Source organism: Diorhabda carinulata, chromosome 4 (assembly GCF_026250575.1).
Source record: "Diorhabda carinulata isolate Delta chromosome 4, icDioCari1.1, whole genome shotgun sequence".
NCBI classification, from domain to species: domain Eukaryota; kingdom Metazoa; phylum Arthropoda; class Insecta; order Coleoptera; family Chrysomelidae; genus Diorhabda; species Diorhabda carinulata.
The window spans coordinates 7,923,246-7,942,682 of NC_079463.1; the positions used below are offsets into that span (position 1 = coordinate 7,923,246).

At 31.2% G+C, this 19,437-nt stretch overlaps 1 protein-coding gene across 6 annotated transcripts; it reads right to left on the bottom strand.

Moving 5' to 3' along the window:
• Positions 1-5,218: 5,218 nt before the first annotated feature.
• LOC130892437 (glucose transporter GlcP-like) lies at positions 5,219-12,440 on the bottom strand. Of its 6 annotated transcripts, none has more exons than XM_057797865.1 (4): positions 12,364-12,440; positions 10,245-10,436; positions 8,810-8,924; positions 5,219-7,303 (listed from the first exon to the last, which is right to left on the bottom strand). In XM_057797865.1, exons 3-4 carry the CDS (start codon positions 8,910-8,912, stop codon positions 5,964-5,966), a joined length of 1,443 nt encoding a protein of 480 aa, XP_057653848.1. In that variant the 5' UTR covers positions 8,913-8,924; positions 10,245-10,436; positions 12,364-12,440; the 3' UTR covers positions 5,219-5,963. The 6 variants fall into 6 exon arrangements, with proteins under 6 accessions (XP_057653848.1, XP_057653847.1, XP_057653844.1 ...); XM_057797864.1 differs by having other exon boundaries at positions 12,360-12,440; XM_057797861.1 differs by having other exon boundaries at positions 10,245-10,536; positions 12,360-12,434.
• Positions 12,441-19,437: the final 6,997 nt, after the last annotated feature.

The window sequence follows — 19,437 nt, forward strand, 5'->3', positions numbered from 1 at the left end:
AAATGGCTTCTCTTCTCCGAAACTTTCGTACCAAATAGAACAGAATATATATAAAATGAAAGCATATAGCAAATGATAATGAAAGACCCCTTACTTGCAATTGACAAATACCAAATTCTAAAATATGAATTAGAACGGCTGTATCACTTTAGCACTGAACAGATATTTCAACTTGTCGACAATATAGGGGTAGTTGCAAAACATTACTATACCCAATCTTAAACGAGTAGATTCAAAATTCAATAAACCACCTATAACAAAACCGTTTGAACTGCCGATGTGTACTATCATGCCTCTCTCCTGTAGGTGAATTTAAGCCAGTAGATGAATTATTTGAAAAGTCTTTCACTTATAACAGTTTCATCTTTCTAATATATATTTGATGTATGTCTCACATTGATCCAAGCTGCATCTAAAAAAATATTTTGTTCTTTGTTTTCTCATTCCTTCCATAGTCCCAAAATAATTTGTTCTCCATACTACAATATCGTTTCCTTCTATTACATTTGATTTATTGGAATACATTTTCCTAAATACTATTTGCTTCGATAGTGTGCTTTTAATACTTACCGCCTCGAACCGTTACAAGAACTTAGTCTCTTTTCAGAAATTCTTTTTTTAATTGCATGTACTTTCCTTCGAAGTCTTTCTTCAAATGAATTCAGCTTCCTGGAGCTTTACGTGCTTTTTGAAACTCGTCACATTTCTCATCTTTAATAACTCTGAATCTCGTAGATTTCCTAACACCAAGTGCACTACTAACTGATTCCACTTTTACTTAAATGTTTGCAAATGATTTAAAACAATCCAATATCAATGCTTTTTTATTGACTGTTAGAAGACTAATTTTTCGGCGTTTATGCGGCTCTTCCAAATTTTTTTATATTGCGACATGCAAATTGTAACTTAAATAAATTGTTGAGAATACACAACTTGAACCTCCGTACTATATGGAAAAGCCTTATGTCGTATTTTCGGTGAAAGTTGTCGGGAAGAGATTACTGAAATTGATTAAAAAAATGCTAACTTTTGTTTGTAAATAAATCTCATGATACGGTTATGTAATCTTTAATACACAGAGCTTTTGACCAGTACAACCCTTTTTTATTGTTATGATTAAGCTTTTGCTTATAAAAACCCTTAAACTTGTATTAGACCAGGTACATGTATGAAAATTTCATGGAATATCAATATTATTTAGTAATAATAGATAAAAAGACCGTACTAAGTTCTTAATTAGCAGTTAGGTTTTATTACTCTCTCGTGCATAAAAATAGACTATAATAACACACTGCGACTTCTACCTTTGTCCAGAACAGAGAAAACAAACGTCAATTGAATTTATTGGCGATAAATTTTGTTGAAGGTGGTATAAATAACTTGTCCAGAGATTATGTTCTCAATTATGTTGTTAAGTAATTTAATTGATAATAATTCTATTATTTTATAATATCCTGTATCAAAGTTATAGCCCTTTTGAATTCAAGTAGCACTCTCGGTGCGAGAGACTGTAGCCCATTTTTCCCGTTATCATTCAATTAATATTAACAAAAATCCTAATTTAGTTTCCATAGAAAATCAAACACAAATATAAATAATGTCATATAATCAATAATTTTGTAGGGTAGGACAGAGATGAACATTTTGACAGCATTTTCACAACTATTATTATTTGTACTTATTTCACTACTTTTATTGAATATTGATTTTGATTTCAACACTGAGTTGGCGGTCACGAACCCACCCAGCTTCCCTCATTTCTAGATATTTGTGTAAGACCATTGTATTGACTTCTATTGATGTCGATTCACGTCAATTTATGTCAATTAGGGTCAATGGGATCAATGGAATCACATTTTGGTTAATGTAATATTTTTTTTTCCTTATTAGAAAGGAATATTATTCAAAGATATTGTATAAAAATAATAATGAACAACTATACTAGTATGCAATGGTTAAAAACCTTTTTCTATACTTCATACTAAAACATTTTTTTGAGTCTGTTATTGAAAATATTGAACAAAAAATTTTCTGATTGTGAAAGTGACGTCTATTTATTATCTTTCATACAGAGGTGGAACTCCCACTATGAATGTGCGATGTAAACAATTCGTTCTATTAATATAAAATGTAAATCCCATCAACGTATGAATTACGAAGCAAGATAATAATATCATATACCTAAAGGAAATTTTATTTTATTTCGATAATGGAAATCTACCAAATCCGGTGAAAGTCTGCACAGTAAGAGATTGGCTGGATTTTTTAAAGATATAGAGAAAAGGATAATTTATAATTTTATTTCACTCATATTGGATGCTCAGAAAGGTATTATTTTTCATTATCACCAAATATTAATTGTGTCAACGGCATTAAGAACTTAAGGTCCATCAATAAATTGAAAATATCTAAGCCTAAGTTGATCATTCAGATGGGAAAATTCAAGATGAAGAATATGAAGAGAAGTTCGTCGTATACTACTGGCTTAAATTTGTTCATAATTTTTAGTACATCATTCATGTAACGCAACCTCTTTATTTTGATGAACTAAGAAGGTAAATTGAAGCAGCAGAATGGATGAAGAGTTTGCAGAGTTTATAAGATGGGCGTAGAATTTGAATAACATCATATAAAAAACACCCAGTTAACCACAAATTACCATCAGCAATATACATAGTAAATGAACTGGAATATCTAGAACATTGTATAGAATGGCAAGACGTCCCTTAAGTTGAACTTTGTCGCACTGTTGGGCTCTGCGGAGCCCTTTTTTGTGGTTTTGTGTCTTCTTACACCTTACCAGTTTCTCCTCTAGTCCTTCCCATTCATACCTATCCGTACCCATTCCTTCCCAGTTTCTCACCCAAGCTGTTCTGAAATCCACCTTTACCTCATGCAACCTTCTAGATAAAAGTCACAGTCTTTTATTATCTTCACTGTTATTCATATGTTAAGAAAACCAAGCTGATTTAGTACAAATGAAACTTTACAAATAAGTGAACAGATTGGTTCTAATTGTTAACTTTGGAAAATCAGATTAAGTAATGTTTATATTCGGTACTAAATTCGAAGGTTACAAAATATTTTGAATCAAAATCTTGTCAACATTCAACTATAAGAAAAAAATATACATTTGAAATGTCTACTATGTCTGATGGCTCGAGTATTTTCATTCGGCAATCATCCAGTATTGCTTTATGGTTTTTCTTCAACATTTTTGAGGTCGTCACCTCATTTGATCAACCAATGCGATGCTGCTCGGCCTCGTTTAAACTCTACTACCCAATATTTTACTTGTAATAACGAAGAAGCAATCTCGCTCAGATTAGAATTTAATTCAGCTTTTATATTGGTTGGACCAAGGTCTTTCAAATAAAAGTATTGTGTCACATAATTCACTGAAAACGGTTCTCTATTGATGGCTGTCATAAATACTAAACAACGTGGCGTCTTCAAACTTAAAACATATGCTGTATAGATTGTAAACTTTTTAATACAATGGTATTTTACAAGCAACTATCGCCATCTCTAGGTCAGGCCAGGTACTTCTGGGACCATCCTCGTTTTTGGATTGAATAAGTCCCGATTTAATCGTTTCTTATGTTGTTCCAATTGACAATATATTAATATTAAAATTTATGTGTTAAGTTATGACTTCATATCTCTTTCAACTATATATTAATATTTTACTGGAATTTTGCGGTTATCATTCAATTATCAAGTTAAAAAATGTAAATTCATGTGTTAACATATAATTAATAATTATCCAATTTGGAAGAATAATTTTGAAACTTATGTTGATACGTTTACCACAAAAAATAAATATATATAAATAAATATAAGTGGGTGATATTTCGTCACATTACGTTGGAGGCAAAAAAAGAACAAAAATAAATATTTTTAATAAACTAGTGCGGTTATTTTATTATAAACATGTACTAGCAACGTAAACGCAAGCATCTGGGAGAAAACCCCACATAAAATGTTCAGAATATGTAATAGTTATAAACTGAGTAAAATTATAATAATAGAGAAAGAAATTGAATGGTAATAGTATTCATTCCAGAATATAAGTAATAAAGGAACAAATTTTTGTAAATTGGAAGCTCTGTTCAATCTTAGCATAAACGAACCTATTAATTTAAATAGATTCAATAGATAGGGCACTATCCCAAGTAACACACAGCTTATTCTTTTATTACAAAATTGTTTTATAAATATCGTATAAGTGCTGGAATATTCTAGGTTTTTGAGGATATTTTGAAGTGCGTATTAGCTTATTACACCTATAGGTGATCGATGTACGTTTTATATTTGGGATAATAGACGATTTGTATAAGATGTGCATTATATCAAAATATAGCACTACAGTTTCTAGAAATTGGGTATATAATAAATATATCACATATAATATATACACATTTATTTATAAAAACATTTTTTCAATCAATGTAATAAACTTTGAAATAAAGAAATCTTAATAACGTACTCTAGCAATCAATTTATATGAAATTAATAAAAGTACACTCTAAAATAGGGAGATGTATTTAAACTGCCGATAATAATAACACAAGATAAATATTTTTTTGTTCTGATGTCCTGTTCATTATTTGATGATTGGTGAGTTCATTTATAGAATTACTTTTCAGAAGATAATGGAAATCAAAATTGCAATATACCTTTAAATAATAATTGCTAGTGTAAATATGAACGGAGTTTATGTTCACTGATCTCCCTCAAAGCAGCTCATTACTACGTTTTCTTAGGTTATATTCAATACAATAACCAAAAAAAATTGAGGAACAAGAAACGACACGTTTTATAGATAAATTACTTACAGTAAATCGTTCGCGATAAATCAGCATCCTGAATAGGTTTATAATGAAGCATAAATTAGTTACAAACTGATTCGGAATCAGACCCGCGATCAAAGCAATAATCTAAGACTTGATTTATCATATCTATTTGTTTTATTGAGCTTGAACATTTTAATAGTTTTTTCAATGCGAGATATTAGTTAGTGGCAATTGCATAAAGCTTAATTGCTTTTCATTGCAATTTCCAAGAGCTGTCTGTGTTCAATATACTTTTTGTAAGATAATCATAAATATATTTCTTATAATCCAAATGATTCCATAGATTTAAGATAGTGATTTAAATTCGTGCGTGTCCATTCATTGGTCCAGGAATGGGAGGAGTAGTCAATAAACATAGGCTCTTAAAATTATAAGCTCAAGTTTTATTTTAAGGTTTTTAATAACAAAAGGCTACTGAAATAAATAGTTATTTTGTACCAAGAGATAATTGAACACATATTGCATAAAATTGTATAACAGGTTTTAAATTAGAAGTATCTTTGTGAAGAATCTTAACTTTTTTAATAATACGACTTTTTTAATTGTAAATGGATTATTCTGTATGCGTTATAGAATCTTGGTATGGTCAATCAAAAGTATTTTTCATTCTATATCTGGAATGCATTAAAAAAGAAAAATTCATTTTAACAATAATATTCACCTTCTTCATTAAACCACTCTTCAAAGCATTTCGAGAAATCTTTGCTCTAAAACATGATCTTTGGAAACGTTAATCGATCGAGCAATGAAACTTTCTTAACCCCAAGTAGAGGTCACATGACTTAATTACGAATGAGGTGAAGCTTCTGCTAAGAAACATTGAAGATACTTTTGCAACACCTTTCATTGGTCATACCGATTCTAATCTCCACACAGAACTAGATGGAGTAAATAGTACATAAAAAATTGAAAATTAGTAAGAAATAATCACCTAATTCAATTTGCTATGATTAGTAATTTACTCTAGATGACATAAACTACGTCAAAGATTATGTTACAAATACATAAACATTGATCCTCGTTAATCCTTCAAATGTAATATTCTAAAATTTCAGTGAACATGATGTAATTAGGATAATAAATATCCAGAGACTCTAATATTTATTATTATTGCTTTTTTAAAAGCATATTTTGAATTTCTGAAAATGCTTTACCTTTTGTTTCAGGAATGGTAAAATAGATGCTTATAAAACCAGTTAACGACGCCATAGCATTAATCCAAAAGCACCAGTGCTCTCCAATAATATCAGACAGTATAGGAAAAGTGAAATTCACTAGACATAAATTGATTTGCTGTAAAGCTATGACAAAAGACACTCCAGTGGCTCTAGCATCGTTTGGAAATAATTCTCCAGCATAGGTTAAAGGAACGCTCCCAAGACCCACTGAATGTACGATAATGAAGATAGTGATAAGGGCTACAGGTAATAAAGGAGCACCATCTAATAAAGGTGATTTTATATATTTTATATAAAATGAAAATCCAAGAAGAAGTAGAGAAAATGTACAAGATAATGAGGAAACCAACAACAGACGTCTTCTACCTGTTCGATCTATGCAATAAAGGGCCACTAAGGTTGCTAAGAACTTAGTTAACCCTACTACTATACCAACAGTATCTCCGGACCATACCAAACCAGCTTTGTTAAAAGTGGTACCGACAAATGCTAATACCGGCGAGATACCAGAGAATTGTTCTATACAAAATAACTGGTAACATAATACAACAGCTTTTCTCGTGGCGCGATTCCTAAATATATCTAAAAAAGTTTTTCGTCTGCAAGAAGACATGACCTCTATGTTATCTTTGATTTTTTTAATCTCGTTATCAATTACCTCGCTGTCTTTGGTTTGTTTTAATTTCTCTAAGGCTTCAATAGCTTCAGTAATTTTTGAATTACGCACTAAGTGAACAGGAGATTCGCATATGAATGGGGACAACAACAAAATAAAAATCGATGGTATTGTACAAATCAAAGATAAATATTTGATGCTAGTTATTGATCCAAAAAAGTAACAAAGGACAAGACCAATTGGAAGGTTTAGTGCCAATAGACAACCCAAGGTTCCTCTGTTACTATCGTCAGCAATGTCATTATTATATACAGATGCAGAAATAATTCCGCCATTAACGCACATGCCACTAATAATTAATGAAACGAAAAGAATCGATATATTGGCTGCGAATGCAGTACCCAACAAACTACAAGTTAATATAATAGCACCCAACTGCATGGTTCTCTTTCTTCCTAATTTATCCAAAAGTTTCGCCCAAACTCCATTTGTTAATATTGCAATCAAGTAAGGAATGGCAGTAACTAAAGATGTCTGAAGCGTTGTTATTGGAGATCCCAAAGGATTTATGTGAGTGTCATTCGATTGCAACTTTCCTAACGACGGTGAAATCCATGCTATGTTCATTCCTAGTGAAACTATCATTAGATTGGCTGAAACAAAATCACCAGCTATAAAATTTAATAAGATATTTTTATTTCTAATGTAATAAAGAATATTGATATCAAAATATAAAAAAAACGTGTCCTGACTGATTCACCATTTAAGATCCCTAGAATAATGGAAATTAGGTAGATTCCATGTCACCAACGTATGGATTGAAGCTATAGAGAAATATGGGGAATCCCAAATAATTGTGCTGAACATATCGATGACTTTTGATAGGGTTTCACACATCGACTGGCTTAGTAGCTTCCTCAAAGAGCAATCTATCCTGACCACTATCGAAGTTCACACCTCAAAAAGATATGAAGTCAACGCTGGTGTTCCTTAGGGATACATATTGTCAATAAACTCGGCGAACACCTAAATCCTTAGGGAACGATATATCAACAACATCAATAACGATCTTGAAAACATTCTGAAATAGGGTAGAAGAACTCTATTCGAAATAATAATATGAGTATTGCTCGCAAATTTAGAGCTCGGCTCTCAAGCATACTCTGCGGATGCTGGACTTATTAGAGAAAGAAGCAATTGGACTTATAGGCGATACAGAGTTGATCAAAAACTTGGACAGCTCAGATCGTAGAAGAAAACTCGCTGACCTGAATCTGTTTCACCGATACCACCACGGCAGATGCTCTTCTGAGCTGTTCGGCATAATCCCACTAGTTCAGTATTTTCAAGACCTACTCGACAGGCAGACGTGGTTCATGAGCATACCTGTAAACATCCAGGATGTCAATTTATCGGGAGTCTTTTTTTTTTGGAGAAATCAGCTACAAACACACATCTTTCCTGAACACTACAGCTTATATAAGTTCAAGATCAATATCCACAGGCATCTCCACACGACAGGCACCACTCGAATTACATGAGTGTAATTTTTGTGCTGCACTATAGAAATTTGTCAATGGAATTCTGTCAAAGTTAGGATCTTACCGCTTCATACGCATCTACCAATCCTTCGATTCAAAAATATTACTCAATAAAGGACAGTTCTCCATGGAAAACCTAGTGAAACTATATTTATACCGATTACTAATACGTTACAAAGAAAGACAAGCTCACAATTCCAATTTTTCAATATATATATATATATATATCTGTTTTATCGATGAAGTTCCATTTACGCAACAGAGACTTAAATCATATAATGCATACCAATTAATAATAATAATGAATTAATCACTTTATACCTGCTTCGGATGTTACATCATAAATTTCAAATCAAAATATCGAGTTTTACTAGATGAACGTTTTAGGTATGAAATTGAATATTTAAAATCTAACTTCAACAAAGTTCAATGCTACTTGAACCTGTAACCAGCGCCTGCTATGAAAGTTCGATATAGAAATAAAATCATTGGATTTATCCAAAACAAATTTCCTCATTGGTTCCACTAAAATCATAAGAAATTATCTCTCCTCGACACCTTAAATCTTGATTACAGAAGGCGAGATTTTGAAAACTAAATATTAATATTGAATATTACCTGTAAAACCACAGAAATACATGTAATAAGGAATTTGCCACCATTTCTTAGTTGATATTTCAAATTGTTTCGCAAATTCCACATCTGGTATTGGATTACCCATCTATAATTCGCGCTGCAACAAACGTTTCTAATTAGGATATCAAATTTCTTGAAACTTAGAAAAAGCAACCTTGGAAAACGATAAAAGTGCAATGGAAATGCTATTTGATGTTATCGGGTTACACTTTCAATATCTTACTTTAAATTGAGTGGGTGGTCTTTTGTAGTGAGGTGTACTGAAAAAATTCGAGATTTTTCTGGAATTACTAGAGCTTTCAAAGAATCCGGTAATCTACTTTCATAAATGAATTCTTGAAAAAATAAAAATCTCACACACCTATAAAAGAGCCGATTCTGAAAATTAGACCCGACAAAAGCTAATCAGGATCAAAACAATTTTTCAATAATGTTCAATAAGTTCAATGTCATTAACTGCCGACATCACCTCATTGTTGGAAAATCTTTGACCACTAAACCATTTGCTTAAATCTGGGAACAGAAAATAATCCGAGAGGGCTAAATCTGGCGAATAGGGTACATGAGATGGTAATTCAAATTTTAATTCATTAATTTTGACAATTCCAATAACGGATGTGTGAGCTGTGTAAAACAACACTTCCTCACAACCTCATCCAACGGCATTCTTTTCACTAGACTGTCTATTTTTATAAAATAAGTAGTTTATCTAAATAAATCACCAACTTAATTGACGGTGACATGTTCATAAAACACTATTTTCACTTCAATGATCTACAAGGGAATTTTCAAATACAAAACTTTTTTCCAACCATCGATTTTCTAATAATTATCGAATAAAATAGAAATAATTTCAAGAATCAAATCAATGTTCTGTACAAGCTCAAATTTCATGAGTTCCTGGGTCACCATTCCTCCGGTTGTAATTAGGCAAAGAATATAAAATTGCTATATAAATCTCGAAACCTATACAATATATGGATAATTCTATAGATAAGTAAGAAATCATAAATTCCATTGAAGTATAACTTGAGACATAAGCTGACGGTCGCGTGTTAACTTCGAAAACGGTACCTGAAATAGTGTTTTACGAATAGGTAAAATTTAACGGTATTTCATCCTGCACCACATACACGATTTACATTGAGTAGAAATGATTCTATCTCACCAATAATTTTTATTTAAAAATATTAAATAATGGTTATGATTCAAATTTATGCGAATAAGTAAACTAATTCTAAAAACAACTATTCGCCACAAACTCATGTTGAAAGCATGAAAGTGGCCTCTCGGCAAAAACAATATTCTCATTATTTTCGATTATCCATTGCATAAAGATCTTTTCGTGATAAATTTTTGGAAAGGTTAAAATAGTATGCTTTTTGTTTCAGTATTCAAAAATTGAAGATTTACTTACCTTGGCTATAACTGTTGAGTTCAAGGTTAGGGTATGTCAATGATTTCTGTTAAAGTTTCATTCTGGTCATCAACAGAAAATATGTTTTGGTCGTCTTTCTGTTTGATAATTGAATTCCCAGTCTGTTCTAATCTTTTATTATTGTTGCAAAGAAATTCATTTGCACTCTATTGAGTATATCTTCCACAATTTCTGTATTTGAAAAGTTATTATTGACAAGCATTTCTAATTTTTCAAATATTTTAGTAATCACAACAAATCTTCCATTTCATATACTTAAATTCATTACCAACTACGATGAAATTATATCTATTAGTCTTGAAGAACCGACAAAATCCGATTTTTATATTCTAACTTGAAGAAATAGATCTCAAGTTTTTTATTTGAATCTTCGTATTATAGGCTCAACTATTAATGAATCAAAAATATTTAGTTGACTTAGTTGGAATTATTGTTGAACTGTTTATCTCTCTGAAGACGATACTTGGTTATCGAAACATGAGTTAGAGAGTGTACTTGTGAGTGTTGGTGTTGTAGTATACAGAATTTTCAGTATCAAATTGAACCAAAATGTTTATATTCCACAGATTTTTAAAATTTTCTAGAATATTATATAGAGTGATGTATGAGGAACTATACATACTTTTACCAAATATAGAGCCACTCAAAGAGGACATTATGAGGCCACTAATAAGTGTTAACTCCCCTTCTTTATTAATTTACAGGCCGATTTAAAAAATTGACCATAAATTTTAATTTTTTGATAATATTCAAGAAACGATCCCCAGAGAATCCGTAAATCAATAGGGAAATTAAAAATTCGGCAACAGAAATATGTGAAGACTGCTGGGCTCAATTTCGAGAATCTATTTCAAATTATTTTCATTTTATTGCAATTATTGTTTTTTTTTCATTCTTATTAATACGTCTTAACTACATAATTCTAGTTATTGTTTTAAAATTGTAGCTCATTATTGTTATTAGTTACTGTTTATTGTTGTTTGGTGTTTATCGTTATTGTAATTTGACACAGTTTATCATATTAGTTAAAATACTTGAGATTCATAACATTTGTTTGAATTAATACCTCATGTTATACGTCATCATGGTTGTACTATGTTTGATAAGATTTGATGATTTAAAAATTGAATGGAAATACGACAAATTTGTCCCGTATCTCGTTTTGGTTGATTATTTATGTAGTTTGGAATTCACTTATTTCATTTATCATAAAAATATTATACAGGGTGCGATATTGAATACGAATCCCCAAATTAATTCTTCGAAAGCCGGTGCTAATTAGGTGCCAAGTTCTCTCTTAGGTGCTCTGCAATTTTCACAGTAACGGAATACTCAAAGTTGCGGTGCTAGGAGAACGTGATGCTAGCAACTGAATGAAAATAATTACAATATATTGATTGTGGAGGTGATAAAATAAGGTACTGTTAGTTGCTGGAGAGTCAATATCGTAAAAGTGCCCAAATAATTAATAAAGGTTAGGTTCGGTTATTAAAGTAGAAGTTGTCCGAGCTCCTAGCACCGCAACTTTGAGTATTCCGTTACTATGAAAATTACAGAGCACCTAATTTTTGAACTTGGCACCTAATTAGCACCTAAAAATCACCTAATTTGAGCATTTTATAAATATAATTTCCCTACTTTGCGCTGCTGGCGAGACGGAGTTAAAGTACGATAGTTGTGTATTGCATGATAAGAAAATTGTCAAAAATCAAATGAGCTGAGTAAACACTACAGCCAATTAAAATCTAGGTCTGTTCAGCAAATTTATATTTATTTATAATAATTTATTTATATTTATTTATAGTATATATATATATATATATATATATATATATATATATATATATATATAGATTTATAATAACTGTAAATTGATAAAGAAGAGGAGTTGACTCACCCTGTTCTCATGTGTATTTCAAATTTTTTTTATCCTGAAATTTTGCCGTAAATTATGAAGAAATAAAATCAATTTTTTTATATAAATATCATTTAACTACCTTAAATATTATGAAAATATTTAATTTCATTGCACACGTTATCAAAAACAACAAACAATAAACATATTAAGACTTATTGTTCACTGATAATTCTCACCTACTTCTATTTGCTTCTTAAAATTTCCAAAAGGATTAAGGATTAACCTTGTTATTGTTATTTCTGATTTCTGGTAAATATGAAAAAGGATATAATGCTAAATTACCTTCGGTTTCACTTCCTACTTCGAAAATCGGAAATGAGACAAATAAAATAGAAAATCAAAGGCGAGCACAGGATCGGCACTCAACAAAATTTATGATTAAATTTATATATTTATTAATAATTAAATACAAATCTTTTCATTCGTAATAGCGTATTTGATTGTATTAAGTATATAAAAAATGAGGTAAAATAAACTCAACAAAACAAAGTTAATTTAGAATTTCTGGAACCATTGGCGATATTCATACTGAATACAATGTTTACATCACCACTACACCAACACTGACGCACTGACGTTTCGATAACCGAGTTATCGTCTTCAGAGACTGAACAATATATATTTCTTTTAATTATTAACCGTAAAGACTCAGAATCACTTCTTAGTTTGTTAATTAATTAGATCTTCTGCTTTGATAAATCTAAAATTTAAGTCTCCTTATCTTCTTCCATTATTATTTTCGTATAGTATCTCCGAAACTTCATTCTCTTTTATTTTCTTATGTTCAATTTTATATATATTTTATGTTCTTATCTTTCTGTTCCGCCATCTAACAAGATGGGGAATAATAATGGACTAAACTTACAATCTTTACTCCTTTTATCGTATCGGACATATTTGATACCTTTAGTCTAAGCCTGGCATAATATTTCATCTTATCTTACTCCATTTATTAGTTTCTCTCCCAATTCTCTATATTCTAAGATTTTCTATTGACTCTGCCGAATACTATTTCAAGATCTATAAAACACAGTGTATCCTTCCGTCTTCTTTTATTACTTTTCAGCTCATGTTAACATATGTTACACCTGTCTTTGTCAAAATTCTTGTTGTGAATCTTCTATTATTCCAACTCAAAAATATGATTTCAATCCATAAATGTATTTTATATGATTTATTCTCATAATTATTTATAATTTTTATTATATTATCAATAATACGTCTTATTTACGATTCTTGGGATTTACTTAACTATGCTCTTCTTCAGTAGTATTGAAAAAATTTACGAATAATAATTTGGGCATATCAAACAACTTTACTGGAATATCATAGAGAAATGCAGAAATATATTCTATTTCTATTTGAAAACATCCTGTACGTTTGTATTCATCCAATAATGCGAATAATCCATGTATGGAAACATTCGCAAACCCAATTGTTTCGAAATAAAAATCAGGGAAATAAAATTGTTTTTCTTTCCTTTTTTCCAATAACCCAAAAAAAAAATTTCATTGTTTTCAAAGTGAACGTCAGATAAATAAAATTCTGATTTACTAATTCTTTCACTCCTTCTTCACATTGTTCACTCCATCTTCACACATTGTTAAGTAAAGGTATGGGGATAAAAAATCTGTACAAACTTTTTATTTTGAATCATTTATTTACACTTTACTTTATAAAACAAGTTTTCGCTTTCTTGATTATTGTTTTTGGATGTTGTATTAAATTATGATATACTGAAACTGGCCTTTCTCAGTGTTTGCTCAAAATTCTACATTTCAATTCTGTGTAGCTACTTTCCAGCCTTCGCCGTATACGTTTCATTTCAAATTTTCCCAAAAACGTTCAGTTGGACGCTGTTGAGACACTCCTAAACTTCTCAATAAACGGAATAAGCAACTCTAAAAAAGCTCCCACAACGTACTTTCTATAATAAGCAGTTGCCACATCTGACCAAAACAGAAAATTTTCTTCGGGAAGCTTTTTCTTCATGAGCTGTATTAATCTAAATACAACACACTCTTTTCGCATATTTTGACGGTTAGAGAATTTCCAAAAGGACAAAATGTCTGCTGAAAAAACGACCACCTGAAGATATCACCAGCTATACCAACATTTTGAAATACACTTCCTTGCCTTTCGAAGTTTCACTAAGGTCATAAGTAACATATGACTCTGTCCAATTTTTGCAAACTGTCTTCCAGCTTCTCTTGAGCCGCTTTAACCAGAGCTTCTGTCTTTTTTCAAACGAAATACCAGTTTGAACACGCTTATCTCAATTGTTTTTTGGCTATTCCCATTCCTACACAGTGATTAACCGTAAACGATTTCCTCAGATATTGATTTTGTTCATAAAACTGGGCAATTATTTTAAGTCGTTCGTTTTCTTTTAGATTTTCAATACTTGAAACTGAACTTTTACAACAGGCATGTTAATACTTGGGACATTTTTGAAAACTGTCATATTACGAGAAAAAATGAATAACATTCTCAGTCAACGTCAACTTTACTTGCTAAACTGTCTAAAAATGTTCACTTTCAGTAGAAGCTGGGATTCAAAAATCATATATCAGTTTCAAAATGAACAGAGAGCGTACAATAAGCAAATTCACATGACGTAGTGAAAATATACAGATGTACAAGTGAAGCACTTACAACCGCTACCAAAAAAGAAAATTTTAAAAAATGAAAATATGTCTACAGATGGTTACTACTAATATTAACATCTGCACACAAGGAAACTGGAGAAATATTTCTAGCGTTTGATAGAAAAGACAGAGAAAATTATTAATAATCAGTTATGGATCCATCACTTTGATGTAGAGAAGATAATGCAAAGTGAAAAGTGAAACAAGGAGGTTCACCGCCGACGAATTCAATAAGCAACCTTTTAACAAGGACGGTCTTGATAATCGTATTTTGGTTGAGAAAAGATCTTCACAAGTATTTTCTTGCATTGAGATAACGCACCTAGTTACAGGATCTCTATTCATTAACCTCAATAGCTCGGACAGGCTTAGAATTAGTTCAACATCCACCATATTCTACAAAGAGAGCTTTCAACAATTACATGGTGAACGATTCCCTTCAGATTAATGTGCAATGAATCAATTTTTTCGATGCGCATTTATAGTGACAGTAATTTTTTATTTTGAATCTACCATCAAGGGTAAAGCAGACCAGATATTTTGGACATTTTACTCTACAAGTTTATAGGAACGTATTAAGTTTGTTGTCGCAATGCTAATCCTTAAATCATATCGTACACATTCTTGAATTCCATTATCAGATTCTTGACCACCGGAATTGTAAAAAAATGTTTAATGTCCTTAACGTACAACTATAATGGTACTCATTACTAATAAACAAATATAATCCATTTTTTTATTTCAAAATTTGCATCAACCATATACTAGTTATTAGTGATTCAATTGTTTTTACAGTACAAGTTTAATTTTGATATTTCATTTACAAGTATTTGCTAAATTGAGTTTACAATCAAGATCTGTCTGAGGTAGTTTTTGAGGCTGGTTATAATGTATTTGGTCTTAAAATGTCAGATATTGGTGGTAGTAGAATTCTCTCTGCGTTAAAAGATGAATATTCTGCGATTTTTTGTTTTATAGTTAATTTGCAACTGCATTTGTCACATTAGGTTCTAATGTAGCATCGACTTAGTAGCTATAGTTCAGTCGCCTATGGGCTAGATGGAGACGCGCTAAGAGAGCTTCATCTCTATGATTTTTCGGTAGTACTGACCAAGGAATCTTTCACTTCACGAAGCTTTTATGTGGAGGTTGACCATTTACTCTCCCATCCATTGGGCACTTCATGCTTTAGGGTTGATTTGATATAGACACTAATTATAAATTTTACGCACTCCGCACCATCACTAATCACAGCTTCCTCAGTGACCAGGTTTGCATCTTCGTTTCCTTTTATCCCAGTTTGTAATGAGATCCAACAAAATTATTGTTGTTATCTTGTACATGGGACAGTTCCTGCTCAATTAGGTGAGTCTGACGAAGTAGCATTGTGTGTAGCGGGATATATTGAATATAATTCAGCGATGAAAGTAAATGAGGTTGGGAGAACTTCAAACATATATTTAAAGGTTGCTGTTATAATAGAGATTTCGATGCGTCTGTGTAAATATGTTCAAAGTTTTCATATTTATCGAATATATCATTCAGGTATCTTTTGATTAACGTACGGCTGGTGCAATGTTTGTCGAAAGAGGTAAGCTGGACGACAGAGTCTGAAGGTTTTTATTGTCTATGGTGGAGTTTGAGAATATTCGATAGGAAGGCATTTAGGAAGGAAGAAATTTAATTCGCCTAAATAGGATCTAATTCTAGTGTTGTTTTGACTGCACCTTTTAGCAAACGTAAGGCTGAATTGTGGAAGCTGTCGAGTTTATTTAGAAGAGATTTTAAACTGTTTATCCATAGTCTAGTTATGATCGAATTAGAGTTACTGTGTTCATTATATTTTTCAATTTTAGTTTAGTCGTTTGTTGCAATCTAGAACAAGATGTCTAATATGACGATTCCAGCTTAGTGTGTGGTATACAGAGTATACCGATAAATTATTTTGATTTTTCTGTACTGAGAAATTATTTTGATTTTTCTGTACTGTCCTAATTTGTTATAAAACATAAAATTATAATGTTTATTTATTTCTATTGATTGAATTAGTAGGGCGATACATTTCAAAGTGACTGAAACTATTCGATTTCAGAGGGTGAGTTGCACAAAATACCTGGGTATGTTCCTGATATTATTTGACCTAGGCCTCAAGGAGCTTATGGTGAAATGAAAATAAAAGATAAAGTTGTTTTGTTCAGTTTTCATGTTTATTATCGCTATTTGTATTGTGATAATATCCGTTATCGATTCATCGTAATAATATTATTTTAATTCACGGAGCGGTTGTTCTGTGCAATTAGTACCATCGAAATAGAAGTTAAGTGTTACAGTTAATTCCACATTGGAGTTACACCGTTCTTTCAAGAACTACTATCAAACCCTACATTTATAAATAATATTAAGTTGATAAAAGAAAAATATAATGATGAATTAGTTATCACAGACAGGAATAATAATTACAAACAGTATATCTCACGAGTGTATAATGGAGAATATTATGCACAAGTTGAACCTCACTACCACCAGCGCTAACGAGTAGCATGAATTTCCGAGTGAATAATAACTCATTATACGCGAGTAGAATACTATACTTTATCCACGACTACTAAATAATTTTGTTGAAGTTTTTTTAGTGACAAATTAAATTATTAGAAACACTATTATTTAATTCTGACAAATATTCCGTACAATATATTATTGTTCATTGGTCAGTTCAGATTCGATATACCATAGTATGTATTTTCCTTGACTTTTCCGGTAATAAAATTGATAAGGTAACTTCAGCAGCTTCTCTATTTTCTGGTGGTTTTAAATAAAAGTGATTTTCTATATAAATTTTTAGTTTTTAAATATAATTTTAATTTAACATAAATTATTAAAAAACTTAACACACCATGCTGACAGGTTTGAGTTCCAATTTTCAGTTTGTTCCAAAAACCATGGTACGTTCGGAAACTGATTACGACAAAAATATTCATGTCGCTGACAGCTCAGTGTTAATGTTCCATGCCTTCAAACTGGAGGTCTCAGGTTCGATGTAGTTTACAAAAATTCACTTTTTCAATTAATTTTATGTGTACAGTGGATAAAATAATTGATTGAATAGTACATTGATAGATTAGACAGAAAACCAAGACAAAATATGAAAGAAGGAAAAAAATATAAGTATGTATACAGGGAAAAAAATAATAGAATTTGTCTCCACTCTTTCCTCTTCCCAACCCAAAGTTGTGGAAATATTATCAGTTCAACGACCAATCTAATTGATATTTGCTTTTATTTATCAGTTAGGTATTTGAATATTCACTCGTTTTCTATATCATATGAAATTGATCCCAAATTTAAAATAAACGTGTCAACTAGAGCATTAATGCGGAAACGGATCTGTTTTAGTTATGAATTGAATTTATGAAGGATAACTAGCTTATCGAAGTAATAGAAATCAATTTGTAATCATTACACGCAATTAAGTGGGTGGTTAAAGCAAACATGTTTTACCATCGTTTCCTGATCGTAATCAACAATTGAGTTGGAAAAATGAGAGAAGGGAAACATATTTGATAAAATCTTATGTTTTTGATACGATTCTTTACTTTTCATTTTCATTTAATTAGTTAAATGAAATGGGTGGGTGAAGAACATTTTTAACATTGTAGAGAACTGTTCCCCAGCGAACTTCAAATAATTTCATTCAATGCTTTTTACATCTAGTCGCCATAATAATACCCAAGTTAAAAGGACCAAACGTCGAGCTAAACAGGCACATTAGCTGGAAGCATCTAACGTCACTAGGCTTGCTAACTTATACCTCGCACGTGTGAGTGCTGGGCATTTAAGTATGACGTGGTTTGCAATTCCTTTCTCCCCTAGCAGCATTTCGGATCGTCCGTGGAATGCCTTTAATCCAGTTAAAAGACCAGTCAACATGGCAGAAGGTCTGTCTATTTGTGTTATATGTATCTTCTCATACCAAATGTTTCCTACAGAGTCTGCTTTGCGTGCAGACTAGTTAGAGATATTATAGCTACATTTTCTCCTACAACATGAATGGAATCTGTGGCAGTTGGTAGATTTGCTGATCTCAGTCTGATAAGCAAATCAACAGCTGCAGCATGCATTTGCTGATAAAAGCTCTTCACAGGAAAGTGGTTTCGCCGGTACATTAACATCAATAATAGCGTAAAAGCAAAGGTTTGTCAAAAAGTTATATACACAGCTTTTATTCTGGTACAGAACTAGTAAAAATTATGTTTGAAAATCGACGTAGCATTTACATGTAAATGATGTAACAGTCATTAAAAATCCACCCTATTCGACTGATTGGGCCATGTGTGAATTTTGCTTATTTTTTGACATAAAGAAACATTTACTTTGCCAATATTCCACGACAGAGAAGATATATGAAGCCATTCATTAAATTTTTGAGAGTCTTCCAAAAGATAAATTGATTCAATCGTTCTAGATGGTTACTACTTTCAAAATTTTCCTACAAAGACTTGCTGTTGTTTTGTATTTCATAAAGCGTTACCCTCGTATCAGTTGGCTTTTTAATAATTTTTTTTCCTCCAACTACTCGAATTCAAATCTCAAGTGTAAATGAATTTGT

Bases quoted from the DNA above. Each gene is read 5' to 3' on its own strand.
- LOC130892437 (XM_057797865.1), bottom strand. From the start codon at position 8,912: ATGGGTAATCCAATACCAGATGTGGAATTTGCGAAACAATTTGAAATA. The intron at 7,304-8,809 runs GTAATATTCAAT...ATTTTGTTTCAG, and splicing joins GTATTTCTGTGGTTTTACAG to CCAATCTAATGATAGTTTCA.